Here is a 17,653-nt window from a genome sequence, read left to right on the forward strand (position 1 = left end):
AGACTTGTGTATGTCAGGCCCAACAATGCAATCTTTATCTTTGAGAAATAGCACCTACTTCTGAGATTAACATACACACACTTTCCACTGCAGGTTATTTGTTTAAAAGCACAGTATGCGTGTCTACATGCAACCACTTTTTCAAAGAACTTTTTTCTTAAATACATTATAAATAAGCTTTTGTTTTTACATTCATGGATTGCATTTTAGTTTTAAAGTCCCATTTTAAACATTCTGATTTAGTAACCTCTTTAGCATTGTTTACCTCCATAAAATAGTCAAAAATGTTAATTTTTTTCCCCAACAATACAAAATGTTACTACATGTCACAGAAAGATGTAAATACTAAAATGTCAACATAAGTATAGTAGGGAAGGTCTAGTGTCCAGTACTGATGCAGATTTAGTTCAACTCCTTTGTGTGACAGTTTTTGAAACAGTCACTAACAGCCAGGCCAATGTTGCATTCAGGACAGTAGAAGTATAATTCTTTACACAAATTTCTTATAAATTATCTTCTGTTGCTTGTAGGGTGTCAGTGCCTGAACGACACAAACAATGTCCCCCTTTTGTTACTGTAGGCTACCACAGTGCAAGGCTTAGTGACTTCCACATTTATCCTGACAAGAACAACAGTTGCCTCATTGTGAACACTGCTTAGGAGACTAAAGTCTTTCTTGTAATTCCTCTTAATCACAATCACTTTGCCTTTCTGACAAACATCAACTTGCACCACACTGAACCTTCAGGCAACCAAATTCACCAGGCAAGCGGTTCAAACATACAGTGCCATAAGCCAGTGTTTCTCAACTGGGGTTCCAGTTGAAAGAGTGCTAGCCAAGGGTTCGCCGAAAAAGTCCCATGATATAGGACATACTGGTGGATAATTTCACAGGGTTCCGTGAGCAAGGTAACCATTCGTGCAGGGTTCCACTCCAGCGGAAAGGTTGAAAAACACTGCCATAAGCATACGTTTAAAATATCCATGTCAACTGTCTGATGATCAATTCACATTGCCCTCACTATCACCTAATTCAACTAATGGGTCAGTTTCAGTCTATTCTAAAAATGGATTTACAGCTTCTCTTTTATACACCATTATATTCTGGTTGAAGGCTTGGCACAGCTCATGAATATTGGAGTTACCTGAGTGGCATTATTTTTTGTAGAATGTTATTTCATCCACTAGATGGCAGAAGAATAACCAACCTGAGAATTATTTGAGCTTAACACTCTAAAGCGGATCATTACACACCACACTGAGGGAATTGGGAATTACGATCAACAATATTTACAAAGAATTCCAAGCCCGATTTACACTCAGGTTTAATGCCAATGAGGTTAACTGCTTATACATAAAAACTTCAAGCAAATGGGCTAAAGAACAATTGCTTACAGTTTTTTTCAGTCGCTAACAAGCGTTTGTCCAAACAGTTGTCACATTTCCAAAACTCTAAACACAATTAGCACAGCATCGGTCTTTTGTGGCCATACCATTCACACATTTCATGTCGTTTTCACCCAATATGCAGTCAGTGAACACATTTCCACAATGCTTACATTTTCTTAACAGACAAGCTATACCTCCCAACAAAATTATGGACTGTTTTTGTAGTATTTACGAATGTTAACACACAACATCCCACAATAGCAAAAGCAATATTCCAAACCTTAGATACAGTATAAAAACCTCTGCTTCTGCAATGATATCAGTTCAAAAACAATATCAATATCAAAAATATATCTCAGCTGATAATAAACAAACAATTGAATACAGTAATTGACACACAGCTGATTTATGTTGGGTAAATTGGGCCCACCACAGCTTATTCCATTCTGGCTTAGACTCAGTGGGGTTGATAAGGCAAGACTTTGAGGAGTGATGTTTTTGGAAACAAAAAAAAGACAAACTCTGTAATGTCTGGTCGAGGAAGAGTAAGAGCAAGGGGCCCAAGGAGAAGAGCAGGCCCAAGGAAAGGGCAAGGTAGAGGTGTAAGAATGCGTGGTGGTGGCATTCCAAGGGCTGCAAGAACAGTAGTCAGTGATGAAATTCGTGCCACTATCATTGACCATGTAATCAACCATGGTCTTTCACTAAGAGAGGCTGGTGAAAGAGTGCAGCCCAATTTGAGGCGGTCAACGGTTGCCTCCATTATACGCATCTTTCAACAAACCAACAGGTAAGTATTGCATTTTACATGGATTGTCTCTATTCTCACTTGACATGTCAATATGGTCATACAGTAATGCATATGTTGAATTTTTTGTTTTTCTAAAGAATGCAACGTCTTCCACCCTCTGGGGGAAGAGGAAAGCTCCTCAGTAATGATCAAGAGCTTGCCATTGTAGAAATGGTTGCTGCAAATAATGCAATAAAACTGCGTGAAATTCAAACTAGAATTGTGGCGGACCATGAGATATTTGACAATATTGATAGAATCAGCCTCACAACCATTACGCGGACATTGTCCAAAAACAGAGTGCGGATGAAGCAGCTCTACACTGTTCCCTTTGAGAGGAACAGTGAGAGGGTCAAGGAGCTACGACGACAATATGTCCAGGTATAGTGTATATTCAATTCAATGTCCAGTTCTATAAGCTTTGCACTTTGCAAGTAGGTAACCTACACAATACTATGTTACAGTACAGTATAGTATACAGTAATAACATGACTTACATAAACTTTGTTTCAGAGAGTTATGGAATTGGAGGCCAACCAGGCCCCTCATGAATTCATATACATCGATGAGGCAGGATTCAATCTGGCCAAAAGGCGTCGGCGTGGGACGAAATGTAATTGGAAAAGGGCCACAGTTGATGTGCCAGGACAGAGAGGGGCAAACATTACCATGTGTGCAGCAATTGCAAATGCAGGATTACTCCTTCACAGATGTCAGGTTGGACCCTATAATACAGAGCGCTTGCTTGCCTTTCTCAATGATCTCCACCAGCGCCTGGTTCCAGAGCAGGGTCAGGAGGGTGAAAACATGAGGACCTTTGTAATTACCTGGGACAATGTGGCTTTCCATCACTCGCAAGCAATAACAACATGGTTTGAAGTTCACCCAAGACTGGTAAGTCTCTTCCTTCCACCCTATTCACCTTTCCTCAACCCCATAGAGGAGTTCTTTTCTGCATGGAGGTGGAAGGTTTATGACCATCAGCCACATGACCAGATGTCCCTCCTTGAAGCCATGGATGCTGGCTCCAGGGACATCACAGTTGATGATTGCCAAGGGTGGATCCGACATACCAGGCGGTTTTATCCCAGGTGCATCGACTTGGATAACATCAGATGTGATGTTGATGAAAACATGTGGCCTAACCCTGAAGATCGCAGAGATTAGATGCAAATTTTTTGCCTTTTTTTAGCCCCCCTCCCCCCATTTTTATCTTGGCTTTTTGCTGTTGTTTTTTTGTTCAGAATGCTCTTGTGTGTTTCATGGATATTTTGTTCACTGTAAGCAATACTGTAAAACTTTTTCTGTTCTATCATACCATGTTTCCACTGTACCTCCTGTAGTAAACAGTAAAGAAAAAAAAACTTGTTTGCTTTTTACTGGAATGCTTTTGAATGTGAACATTACTGTACATGTGGACATACAGTTACCAACCAAGACATTTCTGGTGTCAAAATGGTGGATTGCATGTTTTGCATGCAAATACCTGTAAAACTGAAACATAAAAGTCTATGCAGTTTTTGTAATGTCAATAATAGCCAGTATTTTGAAACCTGGTGTACTTTGATTGACTGCATGTACCTTGTGAAGTGAAAACAAGTGTTATTCTTTGACAGAATAATTTCATTTTGAGTCAGATTTATAGTGTTTTTGTAAAGTTAGTGTGTGCAGAGAAAGATGTGTTCTATTTTGAAATGAAGAGTTAGTATATATTTAACAAAATGTATTTTTGAGAAGAAAATTATCCATTTGGCCAATTGTGTTTTGTAGGTGTGAGTCTGTGTTAAGAGGTTAGAAAAAGTATCTGAAGTATGGGTAAGCGCTTGTTAGCGATTGAAAAAAACTGTAATAACTGACAAGTTAAACACCAATACACAAGCATTAACACCTACACTAAAAGAGGTGAACCAATTTCAAGGTTTACACCATTACAACTGCTCTTTTGAGGTAATAAAAGGTGTAGTTCTACACCTAATACCACATTTTTTATTCTGCATTTTAAAATACAAGACTCTGTGTCAAACACCCAATTCTAACATACATAAAATGTCAAAAGCTGATGCAATAGTTTTGAAGAGCACACATTTTATTGTTTTAAATCTTTCTTTCATACTATTACGAAATTAGTAAAGTAAAGAATACATGCACTGCATAGAACTATAAAAGTGTTATAGGACAAACCGTCTATCCTTATATTGTGTAAGAAGACTGTTCTCTCGTGAGCCTTTGGTGACTTGGCTAGAACATGACTTTATATCCAACCAGATTAAGTAATTTGAAGCCAACTTTAACTTAACTTCACATGACTTTGAAAGTTAGAATCCTTATAAAATAGAGCATAAAACAGTTTAGATTACTGATTACATGAAACTACAGAGAATAAAATCAAATTCTATTATGGCATTGTATTTAGCATAAGATGTTTACACTATGTTCCTAAATTCAACAACCCCTCTATCACTGCATTTGCTGTTTAACAAATGATCTCTATTTTTTTTTTATTTGGATTCTCTCATGAACAGTCTTGGCATCATGTGCAGTAAGAGTAAACAGGTTGCTGAGTGGACCACTTCTACACTGATGATGTTGAAGATCCCTATTCTGTGGCCATCCAAATAATTCACTATTTATCTTAACCTTTGCAGAATCTTAAGCCAGTTTTTGAATTTACTTTCTCCATCACACCTCTTGTCTGTTTCTTATGCAGGATTATTATTTGCTTTGATTCTTAGATCCTTAGGTTATGGTGGTGGGAAACAGCCCAGGGATTAGTAAGATTGTGTAGCATAAGAGGAAAACAGTGTGGGACACTGATGGTGCATCTCTTTCTTATCTACTTGATCATCACTTACTGCTGCATAGCTTGTAGGCCAAAGGTGCAGCATAGAAGGACAGCATCTCCACTGGAAATTGTCCCAGAAGCCCCAATGGCCAGTCCAACCTGTTTGCTTGACCTTTCTAAAATATAAAGTAAAATTCAACTTTTTTTTTCCTTAAACCTTTTGCTACTATCTCTTTGTAAAATCTCATGTTGTTTTTTCAACTTTTTCTTGATATTATTCCTCTTCCCTGCAGCATGTATTTAATTCAGTTTCTGTTCTGTTTTCTTATTTCTGTCACAATGTTTTATCAACTACAAATAAATCAATGGCTAATGTCCAATTTAATTCAATTCAATTTATATACAATTACATAAAAAAGGATTTTAGTCTCTTACATTATCAGAAGTAGAGGTAGATTATAATTCTCCTTTGCCTTTTCAAATGATTGCTGTAGCTCAGGGATTCCCTGTTGCACATCCTAAAGGTTGCAGCAACTGCTAACGTTTGCCACAACCAGTTTATAAATTAGTAGCAAATTTTTGCGGTAAGTAAACATGTAATTTAACTGAGCTGCTGGTTGGAGTTCTTATTATTCTGCCTTGTCAGACATTAACATTATACATTTCAAAAGTTTCATTGACCAAATTAGTTTTTTTATTTTCCAAAGCAATTAAAAACTGTGAATGCAGTTGCTAAGATTTAAAGAAATTAAGGGTTGATAATTTTAGTTCATTCACTTGATAAGAAATTAAATCTCAAAAAATGACAACAGTACAAGGGCACTTACCATATGTTTTGCCATTGATATGGCACTTTTTGAATGCCATTATATTCTGAGTGAGGGTGCCAGTCTTGTCTGAAAATATGTATTCAATCTGTCCCAGCTGTTCATTCAAGGTAGTTGTCCTAGCCTTTGCTGGAGTGTCCTTTTCGGCATAGTACATTTGCAAATCCCAGTTAATGAAATGACTCTGTCCCAGGCGGATTACTTCAACACTTTAAAAACCACAAATAAATGACCATCAAGCAAAAATTAAAACTATATCAAAATTTCTACACTAAAATAAACATACATCTTAGATACTGGTACTTTTTTAATCCGTTTTCCCCCAAAGTAAGTAATTTGTAAAGAGTAGTAACATTTTATCTAATTTATCTAACTAAAGATATTAAAATTAAACAATACTGTAGTTCCAAGTTTAAAAATCAAATATAAAACACATGTAACCATACAATTTTACAGCAGATGTACTGTATATATTAAACATGGAAACTTAAAATATTTATACCCTGAAACCTAATTAAGCGGACTATAAATATAGTGGAACCTCGGATCACGAACGTCCCGGTATACATACAACTCGGTTTACAATCAAAGTTTGCCAAACTTTTGCCTCGGTTCACAACCACACACTCGGTATACGAACAAGCCAGTTTCTCTTTCGGTTTGTACATGTTCAGTCTCTCCCTGTGCATTTCCTGTGCAGAGAGAGAGAGCGCAAGAGAGAGAGCGAGAGATTGCGACACACACACACACAGGCAGCACGAGAGAGGTACACACACATACACACACACAGGCAGCGCGAGAGAGGCGCACACAGGCAGCGCGAGAGAGGCGCACATACACACACAGAGGCAGCACCAGAGAGAGCAGCTCACAAGAGATTGCCACACACACACACACAGGCAGCCCGAGGTGCAGACACACAGACAGCACGAGAGAGAGCTGGATGCATTAAGGTAGGAAGGCAGTTAAAGAATGCATTGGGTTTGATTTTGTTTTCAATTCTGTTTCCAGCGATCTGTTCGTAGCATGCATTGTTGCAATGTTATTTTTCTTGGTGGTTTATTAAATTACGGATTTTTTCTAATGTTCATTTTTTCCCTGTGCTTAAAACTCATTTAAAAAGTGCTTTTAGCCGGTGGTTGGTAGCGCTATAGTGCGAACTATTGCAGTGTTAGCTTTCTCTGTTGTTCAAGGTTTTCTCAGTGTTATTCAATGTTTTTACATTTAGTTTAATATTATGCTGTGCATTCAATGGTTAAATTAACTATATTTGTGCTTAAAAACTTAAAAAATATATATATTTACATACAGTTCGTATGGTCTGGAAGGGATTAATTGTATTTACATACAGTCTGGGGGTGGGGGGGGGTGATGGGTAAGGGGGTAAGTTGCTTCGGTTCACTGTACCTACAATCCTTTCTACTGACAAACTGGCAACGAGCAACCATTTTGTAAATCACTTTGTACTTTCAGGCCTCAATCAGGAAGTATCAACAATACACTGAAAGTAACTCTGCAAGGCTATTATTCTAGTCAGTGCAAGTTACTATAAATAACCATGATTTAACATCTTGACCTTTATAAAGAAAAAATCATCAGAATTCAGTAGAGCCACTACAAATAAGCAGTTCACATTTTTATGCAATTTGCAAAAAGATAATTGCATAATAAAGTAATTGCGTTTTGTTCAACACAAAGGAAGAGAAGCACAATACATACAACCAGGAGTTACTATGATGACATGAGCAAGGCGAAAAACAAGGACACTATCCTTAGCATACAGCGGAAACAAAACTCCAGAACATTTCAGAACTTAATGAAACTTTGCGCACAGTGCCGCTATGATTGGCTCCTCACAGCCCTAAACTAGATTAAGCAAGTTTGAGAGGATACTATATTACAAATAGCTAACAATATACCAAAGTCAGCATTATTGATTTATGATTACATTTTGGACTCACCTGACATATAGAGAGATAGGTACCATTGTGTTGAGAATAATTATATAGCCCCAAAAGGTTAGGAAGCCTTGGTAAGAGGGAGTGTAATTATTTCCATAATTCAGATACCAAGCATTTGTACCAATTTGCTCTTGCCAGAAAGCATTGCCAATGGCCAGACCAGCAGATATAAGAATAAGAAGACCAAAAATCTGTCAAAAAAATAAATAAATAAATAAATAAAGTGTACTAAATATAAAACTACAATGAAAATTTCAAAATGGCTCTGTAGAGAAAATAATTACAATGATGAAAAATGCACAAAGGATTTAATGCAGTATTTAGTAAGTAATTCCAGAATGGCTGTATTAAAAAAAAAAAAATTGCCAAATTTAAACTTTGACAACTAAATAGGTTTTTTTAAAGGCTTGGTTAAAATATGCTGAGAGATCCTATAAAATGCACTACACATTTTCTAAAGTAAACACAGAACTAGTTTAGATTCAAAAATTAAAAACTAAATTTTAAGTATTGTGCTCACAACATTTTGTGTAACACGGACTCTTGGAGATAGCATTATTGACGTACTGTAAGTTAAGTTTGTCCACATTGCAAAGGAAATTTAAGAAACTTTCAGTCCAAAAATCTTTTATATTTAATATAGGCAATAAAAACTTTATTGCCAAAAGTCTATTCCGAGGTGGGATTATATTTTGGAAAAGAAACAAGCGCCTTCACTTCACCAGTAAACATTTTAACATATGAACTAACTGAGCAAAAAAATCTCATAAAAAAATTCTTCCAATTAGCATCAAGGCCTAAATGCTAAGATGATACAGAACAAAACTAAAATGAAAGACAGACCTTGCATTTACTTTGCTTGCATTATACAGTTTAATTCTTTAACACTGAAAATCATTTTAAAGCAACTAAGCGTCCATTCATGTCCATTAAAGATAAAACATTATTAATTGTTTTGTCACCCAATTTTTTTTAAAATATAACATACTGTAGAACTACAGTAAATATTAACCTAATTATGTGATCAATGCTAAATGATGGGTCTAATATACAGTGGGATGCAAAAGTTTGGGCAACCTTGTTAATAGTCATTATTTTCCTGTATAAATCGTTGGTTGTTACGATAAAAAATGTCAGTTAAATATATCACATAGGAGACACACACAGCGATATTTGAGAAGTGAAATGAAGTTAAGGCTCGAAGTGGCAGACCAAGAAAGATTCTGGATAGACAGAAGCGACAAATGGTGAGAACAGTCAGTCAACTCACAGACCAGCACCAAAGACCTACAACATCATCGTGCAGCAGATGGAGTCACTGTGCATCGTTCAACCATTCGGCGCACTTTACACAAGGAGATGCTGTATGCGAGAGTGATGCAGAGGAAGCCTTTTCTCTGCCCACAGCACAAACAGAGCCGCTTGAGGTATGCTCAAGCACATTTGGACAAGCCAGCTTCATTTTGGAATAAGGTGCTGTGGACTGATGAAACTAAAATTGAGTTATTTGGGCATAACAAGGGGCGTTATGCATGGAGGAAAAAGAACACAGCATTCCAAGAAAAACACCTGCTACCTACAGTAAAATATGGTGGTGGTTCCATCATGCTGTGGGGCTGTGTGGCCAGTGCAGGGATTGGGAATCTTGTCAAAGTTGAGGGACGCATGGATTCCACTCAGTATCAGCAGATTCTGGAGACCAATGTCCAGGAATCAGTGACAAAGCTGAAGCTGCGCCGAGGCTGGATCTTTCAACAAGACAACGACCCGAAACACTGCTCAAAATCCACTAAGGCATTCATACAGAGGAACAAGTACAACGTTCTGGAATGGCCATCTCAGTCCCCAGACCTGAATATAATTGAAAATCTGTGGTGTGAGTTAAAGAGAGCTGTCCATGCTCGGAAGCCAAACCTGAATGAACTAGAGATGTTTTGTAAAGAGGAATGGTCCAAAATACCTTCAACCACAATCCAGACTCTCATTGGAACCTACAGGAAGCGTTTAGAGGCTGTAATTTCTGCAAAAGACGGATCTACTAAATATTGATTTCATTTCTTTTTTGTGGTGCCCAAATTTATGCACCTGCCTGATTTTGTTTGAACAATTATTGCACAATTTCTGTAAATCCAATAAACTTCATTTCACTTCTCAAATATCACTGTGTGTGTCTCCTATACGATATATTTAACTGACATTTTTTATCGTAACAACCAACGATTTATACAGGAAAATAATGACTATTAACAAGGTTGCCCAAACTTTTGCATCCCACTGTAAGCAGACAGAAAACAGTTTGTATGCATAAAAAGTAAATGTACTAAATAGTTGAAAATAATCCTTTGTTTTTATAAGAACAAGGTTCTTAATGCCACAGGTTATATTTTTCTTGGCAAATTAGTGTCCAAAAATTATTTGTGAACAATCATCTTAAAATCCTGAAAAATATACTTACAGTGTAAACCATGTAATTCATCAGGTAGTCAATGTTGGTTCTTTTGAACCTGGTTTTACCACCATTCCTCATAATTTTCGTATCTGCACCTGCAAAAGTGAAACATTTTACAAAACACAAGAAAAAAAACAAAATGATTGAGGTGCTGTATTTATAACATTATTTGTAATTAAAAGGAGATTTCTTTCCCTGCTACCTTACTTTACATATTATTTTACACCACTTCACTCAGCATTGTGGTGATAAAAAAAAAAAAAAGACTACAACTCTGCTAAACCCTATGTAAGATTCTTAAAGATGGGCGGTGTTTAAAACTTATGGATACTAAAGGAATCCCAAACACTTATGGATGTAAAATATATTAGGATGATTTGTTTTCAAATTCACAGAAAAAGCACATACATTGTGTGTTTGTGTGTGTGTGTGTATACTTGTATGTATCAATAAGTTACATATATACAGGTAGCCTCCGGGTTATGGGGTGACAAATTCCATAGGGTGCAGAACTATACCACATTACTGACAGCTACTACATATTCATTGAGACAAAACTAGCTTGCTTTCTTCCTAAGTCACTAGATCACACATGTAACACATATACACATTTTCAAAAAGTAATACAGTTTTTAGCTTTAACCCTACAACAACAACAACATTTATTTATATAGCACATTTTCATACAAACAGTAGCTCAAAGTGCTTTACATATTAAAGAATAGAAAAATGAAAGACATAATTATAAAAAATAAATCAACATTAACATCGAATAAGAGTAAGGTTCAATGGCCAGGGGGGACAGAAAAAACAAAAAAACTCCAGACGGCTGGAGAAAAAATAATAGCTTTAACCCTAATAATGTAGGAGATTATATTGACTTCTCATAACCCTGCACATACAAACTCATCACTGCAACTTGATGATTATTTAATCCCACTTAAGTTTCAAAGCAAAGTAATAAAAATTTCAATAGCATTTGGGGAGCGGCTTTTGAAAACACAAACATGTCAGATATATGCACACTAAATATAACCAGATGCAATAATTTTATAATATAGTAATTTTTATAATGAAATTGACAAACCTGCATAAACGACAAGCCCATGACAAATATCTGTATTGCGAATTTTGCAGCCACGAAGTAAAATATTATTCATGTCCACTGGAAAACTCTGATTCCTCCACATCATTGTACCGGTGAACTTGTCTAATCTATTATTTGGCTCTTCGCATTCAACCATAGCTTTAAAATATAAATAAATAAAATTTACATTTATGACAGAAAATGTACAAGTGCCTATTCAAGATCAAATCTTGTTTACTGAAAACAATTAAAACTTTTTTATATAAGTATTTATATATAACAGATAAGAACAAATGACCACAGTTGCCCCCCAGCCCTTCACACTACACTTCTTATTTGACAATATGAAATATAAAACCAAACAGGACAAAAAAAAAAAAAAAAAAAAGTACAGAAATTTGTGCTAAAACATCTAAAGAAGAGGGAACCAAATATTGCCTTGGACCACCACAGTTACATGATTTCATTCCCAATGCATACTTCATTTTGTGACAAACTTTCATCTTAGCCGTTCTTTTTGCTTAACTGGAGGACCTGCAGACTGCAATGTACACAGCTAAATCACCAGTCTTAAAAATTAACATTAAATGTTTTCATATACTTAAGGGTTAAATTAAAACTATAAATAGTTTACTTAATACTGGAAACTATATGGTCAAAGTGGCTAAGCAGCTAACATAGTACCAAGTTATATTTGCTTACATTCATCCCAAAATAACATTTTAAATAAAAACAGAAAAAAAAAATAATAAAGATTATGTGACAATTATCCAATTAGGTTCAGAAATACCATGACTCGATGTAAAAAGAAAAGGAATTCACACACTGGTTAGAAGTAATGGTCAAGGAGAAAAACAGGACAAAGAAGCCATGCATATAACTAAAGAGTACAATCCACTTATTAAATGGTACTCTTTAACTATGAAGCTATTTGTAACAGCAGCCTGCAGTTTTCCTAGAATGGAACTCATAATCCTTGATCAAATGTAATTAGCGTGATTATTTACTAAGCACAACACATGGCAACACAGAGCTCATAATTTCATTCCCAAACCTTCTTAACCCAATTTAGGGTTGCAGTAGGTAGAAGGAGCATATCCTGGATCAATGAGGCAAAAGGCAGGAATCAATTGTCACAAGGTCCACTTCCGCACACACTCAAAACATACCCAGAGCTAATGCAGACTTGCCACTCACCTTTGACATGGTAATAAAATAAGACTCATGGAGAAAAACAAACTCTGATACAGAGGTGGAGGGTGTGTAAAATGATATAGAGAAAAAAAAAAAAAAATTACACACCCTTTCCAAAAGCAACGAAAAATTCATTTGCCACAGAGTCCCACAAATACCAAATGCTTTGACAGATTAAATGAAGCACCAAATATCAAGTATGCCTTACCAAATTAGCTAACCTATATTTAATAATGTACAGAAATGCTCCTCTAAATTGACGCATTTCATCATTAAAACACCAGTTGATAGCTTGGTAATATCAGTTTTGTCAATCAAATTAACTCTTTTAGGGCTAATTGCTTTTTTCTCCCCTTTGGTCTCAGGGCTGAATATTTTTCCCAAAAAACTCAGTTTTCTAAAAAGCACACAAAAGCAATGGTTTCACACATTCAACATAAACCACTTCATTTTGACAAATGCCACTCTTATCTTCCATGAGCCACTACAGTATGTAAATTCACATACTTATTACATACCCGTGTGTCTCATCACTCATAAGCTTGTAATGGCTGGTAAACCATAGTGTCCACTAGCACACCGCATCATGTGGTAAAGTCCTGCTGCCAGTTTTCCCTCCACAGATCAATGTCAGTGTGGTTCTCCCGGGCAAACATCGCCAGGGGCGTGTCAGCTGCCCGATCATCTGGGGACTAATCTGCTAATGCAGGCACCTGACTTTCATTATTTGACCTCCAGATTACTTGCATCAGAATTGTAGTTTGATAAGTCAGAGCCTGTTTCAGTAATAACGCACAAAAATAACTAAATAATGCGCACACAGAATTTTTTTTGCGCAGTCACTTTGCTCTCTTGCCTGATGTCGATGCCATTCTAGACGTTGTTTACTCCACGCAATTCCTGCACATACAGGGATTCAACGTCAAGTCAACGAGTCTAAAGTTCTACGAGCAAAGCAGGTCTACCTATCATGTAACAGTGAGTTTGATTGAAATTTAACACTTTCATCGCCCTCTGCCTCTGGATGTCAACTTTAGTCGACATGCGCCCTAAAAGAGTTAATGGTGAAAAAGGCTACTAAGTGGTGCTTGCATTGTTACACCATCTTAGTAGCTTTTTTGAAAGCAGAAACAAGTATCATTAGTAAACAAGGTTAAGAGTATTTTTAAACAACTCACCATCAAATTTGGCCAGCTGACTCTCCTGTTGAAGATGTTCATCTGTGACTTTCAGTGCCATCTTAAATTTTAAGTTTGTTTCCCTATACAAAGAAAAAAAAAAAATTCTACCTACTTTTTTTAATAAGAGAATGCTAAATATTTAAACATATTGCTCATTGGTGGGAAGATACTTAAAAACTACTTAAATATTTATGTTCATTTTCAGACTCTGAATAAAAACAAAATTATAGAACTTGTAGTTAAAAAAATGAAAATTACTACACAGACTTACCCATCCAATTCTGCTGTTTCAACATAACACAGGCTATTTGGTTCCGTACTTGACAGTAAAAGCAAATCAGCCTGATTAAAATAAAACGTGACAAAGATAAACAAACCTTAACTCTAAAGCATGTATATGATTATGCACAACATGCTGTCACACAGAAATAATGATGTTCTTAATTCAGATTTAGTCCAACACAGGGACACTGTGCAAACTCCATAATGACAACAAGAAAGCATCAACTTTAAACCCAGGATGCACCACCATGTCACCCATACTGTAATACTAAAAACTAGCATTCCCAATATTATTTACTGCACAATCAGAATTAAGGGACACGGAAGACCCTATGGTGACAGCAAAAGGTTATCGGATATGATTTCATCTAGGGCAAAGGCTACCAAGAGACCAAGCACCACAAAGACAAAATAAGGGCAAGGGCAACAGTACATAATCTCGAGAGGGATACAGCACACATTCACTGAAAAAACAACAGTACTGGAAGACAGAGACTACATAATAGCACATATTTGTCCAAAAAACAGGTGCCAGGAGTATGAAAAAAACTTTGAGAGAGATACTGAAAGATAATGCACAAAATGTAATGTTTCAGGGCGGCACGGTGGCGCAGTGGTAGCGCTGCTGCCTCGCAGTTAGGAGACCCGGGTTCGCTTCCTGGGTCCTCCATGCGTGGAGTTTGCATGTTCTCCCCGTGTCTGCGTAGGTTTCCTCCGGGCGCTCCGGTTTCCTCCCACAGTCCAAAGACATGCCGGTTAGGTGGATTGACAACTCTAAATTGTCCCTAGTGTGTGCTTGGTGTTTGTGTGTGTGTGTCCTGCAGTGGGTTGGCACCCTGCCCAGGATTGGTTCCTGCCTTGTGCCCTGTGTTGGCTGGGATTGGCTCCAGCAGACCCCCGTGACCCTGTGTTCGGATTCAGCGGGTTGGAAAATGGATGGATGGATGGATGTAATGTTTCACTATATTATAAAAAAGGCACCGGTTTTCTTTCATGGGAAATTAAAACAGACTATTCCAGAAAATTTAACTTACAGGAATAAAATCATTTTTCTTCAGTCGGACTACATCTCCAACTTTAATGTTCATCCATTTAGATTCTGTGAACCTATAAAATATTTAAGGAATTTATGAAAAATTTACTACCAACTAAGTATAAACTTCAAACATTTCTATGAGCCTAAAAAACCTTTAAAAAATTGCCTCTTTTGTTGGTTTAGGTATTTGTTTGATACAAAAAAAGAGAAATGACAAGCAAATCATTATACAATAAAACTAAATGGTCATCACATAAAGTCTACAATTTTAGTAACTTTGCTTTAGAAGAAACATTAAGAACATTTTTAATGTAGCATAAAAAATGCTTTAATAAATAGATCAAGAAAAATAACCACCAAAAGGAGAAAAATACAAGCTTAGAAAAGTACACACAAGTTTATCTGAAGAAAAAAAAATCAAAATATAAAATACTTTTCATTTTGGATAACGTCACATTTTCTGTTGTTGATTTCATTGTCCATCTTGTGACGAGCCTAAAATTAAAAAAAATGTAAAAAAAGGAAAATTATGGAAACTAAGAATTTTCCAACTTGCCTAATAAGAAATAAATTGTGTAAGATTAACTTAAGTCACATTATTAAATGTGGCAAACGACAGTTTTCACCACGCCAGTTCAGTATGCTGTGACTCATTAATCTCAATCTCAGTTTATTACCTGCAGTGGTTTAGACTATGTTCAGTTATATTTGTCTTACAATTACAGGGAAAAAGGCAATTGCTCGCGACCCAAAAATGAAGGTGATCAAGCAGTATGAGAAAGGAAGGAAAGCGATTGCAATCGCATGTGACTAAGTTACTGTATCCTATTACAAGTGGTGTTTACTACACACGCTATACTGTGGCAGTCTGGCTTTGAAGCCAGTTAACCTATGAAACCTCTGTGTTGTGACTCATGATGTGCTGCTTTATGTGAACCACTACAATGGGATAATAAAAATCACACTGATCTCTTATCTGTTAATATTTACTATTAACAGGCTAAAACGTTAAAACAGCACAGTTAAACACTGGGAGAGGCTCACATTGATGATATAACGTAACACAAAGAAAGGAATCGTGAAGCTGGAAAGGTTCAGCACCTATTCGAGCATCAGTAACAACAAAACAAAATAATAAAATAAAAAATTTTCACAAAAAAAGAAAATCTGTACAATGTGCTAAGAATGATAAGAGGGATATAAAGCAAACAATATAACTTATGGGACTTATTATACAGTACGATGAATACGGTAAGTTTTGAATGCACATACGGTAAGTTTTGAATGCATCTGTCTTGCGTCCAGATTGACTTACAACCAGTCCATCAGAACAACATTTAAATCAATAAATCGGAAAGATAGTCAAATTAATCTGTAATTGCATCTACAAAGAGCTCTAGAAAATGATAATCTGTAGTCTGCATTCAGGAATAATCATTATTCAAAATTACCATTAAAAAAAAATTACATATTATTGTTGTCAATGCTGAATTCTTTCAAAATGAACACACCTAGAAATCAATTACTCTAACAAAATAAATAACATTTTGACAAGACTATTATTCTTACAATGTCATCAACAAGATCTTTGGCAGCAGTGATACCCAAAACTAGGATAAGAGGTACCAATGTTGTATACCAAGGTAATGTTGAAATTTGAGGAATAACCTGAAACAAAGAGAAAGACAGAGGTAATATCTAAAATATGTAAAGAACTTTATATCTGTAGTATAGTTTACTAATACTTTACTAATGCACAAACAAATATTCTACACTTCAATAAATATTTCAATTTTCAAATGACAGTGATTTTCAGAGGAACTACTTTCTGAACTAAATCTTAAGAGTTAATGGTGTTCTACATTAGCAGTTATTGTACTTCTTTCTGACTGTTAAAAGCAAACATATGATCAAAAGGAATGCTAGAAACAGTTACAGATGAAATTGCCTGCAAGGTAAATGCTCCTAGGTTTTCCTTACCAATGACTAAAGGAAAATTAAAACAAGAGCCAATGATGTATTTTTTATTTACAAATGTGCAAGACGTCAATGATAACACTGAGGTCAGAGATCAACCAAAGAAATATGTACAGACTTTCAGAGGTCAATTTTTTTTTATTATTGTATAAAAGCTATTCACATCTTTTGTTAAAAAATATATGCATAATATAGATGCATGTGAGTTACATACCTGCAGAATTAACAAGGCAAGAAAATAGGCATTTGCTGCTCTCTTAAACTGTTCGAGAAGATTCAATGGCAAGAAAGTCAAAGCATTGTATTTGTATGTTTTAATTGCGTTCCCCTAAATAAAAAAAGAGAAAAAAACAACAACTGTAAAACACACTGCATCTTACTCAGATTCAAACATCAGCAAAACCTCTATGACTTTAAATCACAATATATTTGTTTAATAAGCACATCTGTGTTTATCACACCACAGATTTCAAATCTAGCATACATGTACTACAAGTCAGTTTCTCCAAATAATGCAGCTCGCGGCTGAAATGTGTGACATGAAACACTAAAATGTGCTTTTGCCTTTAAAGCAGAAAATCTCTGTTCGATTCCTGTCCATCACATTAAACTTTTTTCGTCATCTAGCATTTCTATTACTATTTTTGTCAGGGACCCAAGCCAACCCAGTGCCATACTGTGCAATGTGGGGTTGCAAA

At 36.0% G+C, this 17,653-nt stretch overlaps 1 protein-coding gene across 1 annotated transcript in view; it reads right to left on the bottom strand.

The window, feature by feature from the left end:
* The window catches only part of atp8b1 (ATPase phospholipid transporting 8B1), a 126,958-nt gene that overhangs the window by 50,710 nt on the left and 58,595 nt on the right, over window positions 1–17,653 (bottom strand). The window contains exons 4-13 of the mRNA XM_039750466.1: window positions 17,170–17,283; window positions 16,548–16,646; window positions 15,412–15,473; window positions 14,977–15,049; window positions 13,932–14,002; window positions 13,658–13,740; window positions 11,286–11,444; window positions 10,205–10,293; window positions 7,750–7,940; window positions 5,789–5,997 (exon numbers count right to left, since the gene is read on the bottom strand). Of these exons, the coding sequence (XP_039606400.1) occupies window positions 5,789–5,997; window positions 7,750–7,940; window positions 10,205–10,293; window positions 11,286–11,444; window positions 13,658–13,740; window positions 13,932–14,002; window positions 14,977–15,049; window positions 15,412–15,473; window positions 16,548–16,646; window positions 17,170–17,283 (1,150 nt within the window). The remainder of the gene's footprint in view (window positions 1–5,788; window positions 5,998–7,749; window positions 7,941–10,204; window positions 10,294–11,285; window positions 11,445–13,657; window positions 13,741–13,931; window positions 14,003–14,976; window positions 15,050–15,411; window positions 15,474–16,547; window positions 16,647–17,169; window positions 17,284–17,653) is intronic.

Source organism: Polypterus senegalus, chromosome 4, assembly GCF_016835505.1.
Source record: "Polypterus senegalus isolate Bchr_013 chromosome 4, ASM1683550v1, whole genome shotgun sequence".
Taxonomy (NCBI): domain Eukaryota; kingdom Metazoa; phylum Chordata; class Cladistia; order Polypteriformes; family Polypteridae; genus Polypterus; species Polypterus senegalus.